General features: G+C 36.3%; 1 protein-coding gene across 1 annotated transcript in view; it reads left to right on the top strand.

Annotated features, from left to right (window-relative positions):
• The window catches only part of LOC109240803 (ACT domain-containing protein ACR9-like), a 4,808-nt gene extending 819 nt beyond the window's left edge, over window positions 1-3,989 (top strand). The window contains exons 2-6 of the mRNA XM_019407487.1: window positions 496-714; window positions 795-900; window positions 1,633-1,981; window positions 3,120-3,404; window positions 3,643-3,989. Of these exons, the coding sequence (XP_019263032.1) occupies window positions 496-714; window positions 795-900; window positions 1,633-1,981; window positions 3,120-3,404; window positions 3,643-3,789 (1,106 nt within the window). The 3' untranslated portion in view covers window positions 3,790-3,989. The remainder of the gene's footprint in view (window positions 1-495; window positions 715-794; window positions 901-1,632; window positions 1,982-3,119; window positions 3,405-3,642) is intronic.
• Window positions 3,990-5,161: the final 1,172 nt, after the last annotated feature.

Raw genomic sequence — 5,161 nt, 5'->3', positions numbered from 1 at the left:
AGGGGTTTAAGGGGGGGGGGGCGGGGGGGGTTCGGCGCGATGTTTAAATCATGAATTCACCATGAAGTTAAATTACCATATTGGTGGTCACATTTTTGTTGAGGTGAATGAACAGGGAGTTGTATAATTTTAGCTGTCGGACTTTGCTTTTCCTGTTCTCTTAAAACTATTGTTATCTACTAATGACAGTAGCGGAGCCTAGAATTTGAGTAAAGGGATTCAAGAAAATGTAAAAATGACACATCTAAAATATGAACCTAGGTCAAGGTAATTCAATAGTACTGACATATATACCAAAAAAAATATTTTATCCCTTTTGCACAATGCAATTTTCAGCAAAGAAGATTCAATTGAACCCCCTTCACCAAAGGTAGCTCCACCACTTATTAATGGTTGCCAATTTATGTCCCTTGCCGTTTAACCATATCTACAAAAACTATCTAGTTTGCCTTTTCTCTTCATCTTCACTAAGTGCTCAAAGTTTCTATGAATCAGATGTTTCAACAGATGGGATATGGTGCTATGTGGTATTATGGGTGGTTCCTCACTCTTCCTCATCCACTGTAAGGTGGGTGAGTTTGAAGGAGCGCCTTCTGTCAGTATGCCCATCCTGCTCTGTGTCATTCTATTTGAACCAACCATCTCCGTCTGCAGCTTCTTCTCCCGTATACTTGTTGACACTTTGTAGTCGCGACCGAAGAGGATTATTGCATGGTAAGAACAAATTTCTTACAACAGCCCTAATTATTGACTAGTTTTTGTTCTCTTCTGATGTTATTGCATGATTCTGCTAGATGTTACCCAAGTTCTCTGCGAGCTTGACCTTACCATCCAAAGGGTAAAGGTGACAACAACTCCAGATGGTTGTGTCCTGGACCTTTTCTTTATAACAGACAACTTGTAAGTATCTCTTTTCCACAATTTTATTAGGGAATATTGAGTCATAGAGTTGTAATGGACCTGTCATATGTCTTATTTTGATATGTGGAATAGGCTAATAGGGAACTTGGGTTAAATGCAGGATGGAGTAGAACCTGACTTAAGGGCACAAAAATTCTATAAGTGAATTTAACTATTTTCTAAATGGGGACTACCCTGTTTTGTTAACTTTCTTGTAACTTTCTGCTGAAGTGTCTTGGGGCTTATATGATGCTTCTTCTTCTTTTAGATTCTCAGTAATTTGTTGGATTTTAATGGGATTAAAAAAACTAGCCATTCTTCTATTTGCTTCAATGATGTCGTTTTATTCGTACGAAACTCGTTTTTAATAATTTTTAAGAAGCTTGTACCTATATCCTTGTCCGGAAGACAGATAACATCCATTGCTATATGCAAGAACCTTTTTTCATCCACACTTCATATTGGATTATAAAATGAAATATGCAGATGATGTTTCCTTTTCCTGCCTTAAATCTTATTATCAGATTCCTCCTGTGTCTATTGCCAATTACTCAGAGAGGATAGTGATGGAAAATGGAATATTCTTGAGATATTTGGCAGTCAAAGTCTGTGATTAGGTTCAGGTTTTGATATTTCAGCACAAAACTTCTGCTTTTGTACTCTTTTAGTTGAAGTCTTATAATTATTGACTATGATGTCTCTTCATTAATGTTAAAATATTTTCGGGTTCAGGGAGCTTTTACACAAAAAAGAGAGGCAAGATGAGACGTATGGCCAGTTGCATGCTGTTTTGGGCCAATCATGTAGTTGTGAGCTTCAGTTAGCAGGCCCACAGTATGAGAATATTCAATGTATCTCTTCTCTTTCTCCATCTGTTGCTGAGGAACTATTTAGGTGTGAACTATCAGATAATGAATTTCGCACACAGGCTCTTAGTCCAGATATGAAAAAGTTGAAGAAGGCTAGTGTGACAATAGATAATTCGCTGAGCCCAGCACATACATTGCTTCAGATTGGTTGTGTTGATCACAAGGGTTTTCTTTATGACATTATGCGCACATTGAAAGACCGCAATATTCAGGTTTTGACTTTTACATTAACTATCATATACTTCTTATCGTTCCCCTATATTTTTGTTGCTTATAGCTGCGAGAGTATCCTATTAGTGGTTGCGTTGACTTATTGGGTTCCTTCCGTCTTCAATGAGTTCGAAGTCGATGATTGCACTATTTTCTATTACAACAATAACAACTATGCCTCAATCCCAAGCAAGCTGGGTCTTCTATATGAATCCTCATTGTCCATATTGCTCCTTCTGAGCACATCTCATTATTATAAAAATAGTTTCTTTAGCACTAGAAGTGCTCTACACTTTTATTGGCATATGAATCTTTAACAAGACTAAAAGACTCCTAACAAATATTGGAGCTAAAGCACTAGAATTGTATATTGCTATAGAGAAAATGAGGGATACAAGTTAAAAAAGATATTGTCAATTTTTTTCTTTGGTCTCCACTGCGAGAATTGGTAAGCATTTTGCGTATGCAGAAACATCCTTCGGTACTCTTATTTCCAGTGCTAGGTGCTGATCTCTTTCCGCTAAATATCTTCATCTTCTAGTCTTTAATCTCACGCATAAAATGACACTACCTCTCTGAAAATGCTTGTCCTACTTCTCTTTTTGGTGTGTTCCAAATGTTGTCCACTTTCCTTAAATTGAAAGTTCTAATATATTTTAAACCGAAGTTTCATGATCCCACTTCGACTCTTCTCATGACAACATTATCCTTTCTTCTACTCTTGTACAACACAGAGATGGCCTCACATGTTTTTCATGAGAAGCAAATATTAGAGAATTCATACTTTATGTCAAACTAAAAGTGGACAGCCAAAATGGGACATAAGGAATAATGTACTCTTGGTAGTTAATTATTAGTGAAAGTTTCTGTCTTCTGTAATTAAAACTAGATGCCGGTTACCTATCAAAGAGGAAATGATTCTTCCCCTTACTGTTTTAATGATATCTAATGCAAAACGTTGTTCTATAACTCTTGCCCAAATATCTCAAAAGTGGTTGTCCATAGATGAGCTTTTTGCCAAATCCATTACTTTCATCCCGGTTTATGTTTCTACTTGTCGTTGGGTTATGTGTCACTGAAAAAATGAATTAAAAAAGCATGCTAGTTAATCTAATAGTTGATCCTTCCTCTTGTGTTTAGGTTGCTTACGGTCGATTTTCACCAGTTAATAAGGGTCAGAGAGAATTAGACCTTTTTATTCAGCAGAAGGATGGGAAAAAGATTGTAGATCCAGATAAACAAGATGCTCTTTGTTCCCGCTTAAAAGTGGAAATGCTTCATCCTCTGCGTGTAATTATCACAAATCGTGGGCCAGATACTGAACTTTTGGTTGCTAATCCTGTGGAGCTATCTGGAAAGGGTAGACCACGTGTTTTCTATGACGTTACACTGGCATTGAAGACCCTTGGGATCTGCATCTTCTCGGTAAGTATCTAGAAGTGAAGGGATGTTTCAAAGTGACGGATTGCTTGTGTATGCACTTTTGCTTAAAGGACGCAGTTCTAAAGAAAATTGAATGGAGGCGTTATCTCTTTAAGCAACTAACCTCCCATTTATAGACCTGGTTATCATGCCCATGTTTTTAACTTTATAGCTCCGGATGGTTCACTATATCACTTCATCCCTCTTCACACGGTGGATGACCTTTAATATCTTTTTGCAGGCGGAAATTGGAAGGCATTGTACAAGTGATCGCGTGTGGGAGGTTTACAGATTTCTTCTAGACGAAAATTGTAGATTTGACATGTCATGTATGGTTGGTAGAAATCAGATTGTAGACAAAGTCAGAAGAACGTTGATGGGTTGGTGAGCTCAATCACTGACTCTCTTATGATCTTGCTCTGGAAGAATGTTTTATGAGTGGTGAGCTTATCCTTCATCTTATTGTCCTACTAACCTTTTTAGGCATTTTGTATCTAAAATTGTGTGTCAAGCATCGATGATCCCTTTGTACATTTCATCCGTAAATTATTCCACATTTAATTGAGCTTGTTTTTGTAGTGTGTGTTAGTTAAATCTCCTTATAGAAACTTACTCTCTTCCCTTTTTCTTTCATCTACCTCATTTTGTGTCCGCATTTGTGAAATATATTTGTGCCTTGCTTCTTTGAAGTTCTGTTACATCTCTGAAAGGAATTCTGGATTTACAAATATCTTTGAAATGATAAGTAGACCTCATTCCACATCATGAGTTGCTACCATGAATCTCCTCTTCTTCTTTTTTTTTCTTTTTTTTCCCTTCTGTTGTATATAAATGATGGAGATTAAAACACAGCCAAAATGTTTGTGAAAAGTTTCTTCAAAGTTAGATCTGGCTAGTGGTTTTGTTGAGCTTCTTACAGAAGTTTGACCGGTAGCTATGTTGCCAATGCATTTGAAAAGGCGGCCAAACTTTTAATAGAAGGAGCCTAAAAGTGGCTACGCCAACTAGTTTTTTCAGTAAATGCCCTAGCTTGATAATTTTAAGCTAGCGTTTGGCCATAGATTTCAAATTTATTTTGAAAAATCTGATTTGGGTGAAGTTTAGTTTGAAGATGAAAATGTGTTTGGACATACGTTTTCAAAACATACTTTCCAACTTTATTTTGGAAAAATATGTATATAATATAGCTGATTTTGGGATTTGAGATTTGAGATTTGGGATTTGGCCAAAATATGGGCAAAATTTATGGCCAAACATGAGTTTTGAAAATAAATCTCAAATTTATTTTGGCAAAACTCATGGTCAAACGGGACCTAAGTTAATGCCAATTTGCTAACCGGTTATAAATGTGAAGATTCTTTTTTACATGATAGGCGTTTGATCAATTACAGTACTCATCTCAAAATGGCCATTAACACTTCTGTACCTAATAATGTGACCACTCGAACTCATAAACGCAACGTGGATTCAAGATACAATTACACAAATGAAGGATATCATACAGGAGCTAACATAATTACAATTTACAAAGCCCAATATAATACAAGGAAGAAAATGAACTTGCATATGTTTCGTCCAAGTATGAAGGTGCATCGCAGGATCTTTTAATTGCTGAACTAATGTTGGTGTTCAGTCACTGCCTAGAGGAGCATATATAAGACAGATAATGCCTAATTTCAGCTTCAAACATACCAAACATTAGTTTTTTTGCTTGTTAAGATGGAGGGGATTTTTTATTTTATTTTATTAGTTGGCTGATT

The sequence above is a fragment of the Nicotiana attenuata genome, unplaced genomic scaffold, assembly GCF_001879085.1.
Source record: "Nicotiana attenuata strain UT unplaced genomic scaffold, NIATTr2, whole genome shotgun sequence".
In the NCBI taxonomy this organism is placed as follows: Eukaryota; Viridiplantae; Streptophyta; class Magnoliopsida; order Solanales; family Solanaceae; genus Nicotiana; species Nicotiana attenuata.
This window is presented reverse-complemented; position numbering and strand designations above follow the sequence as displayed.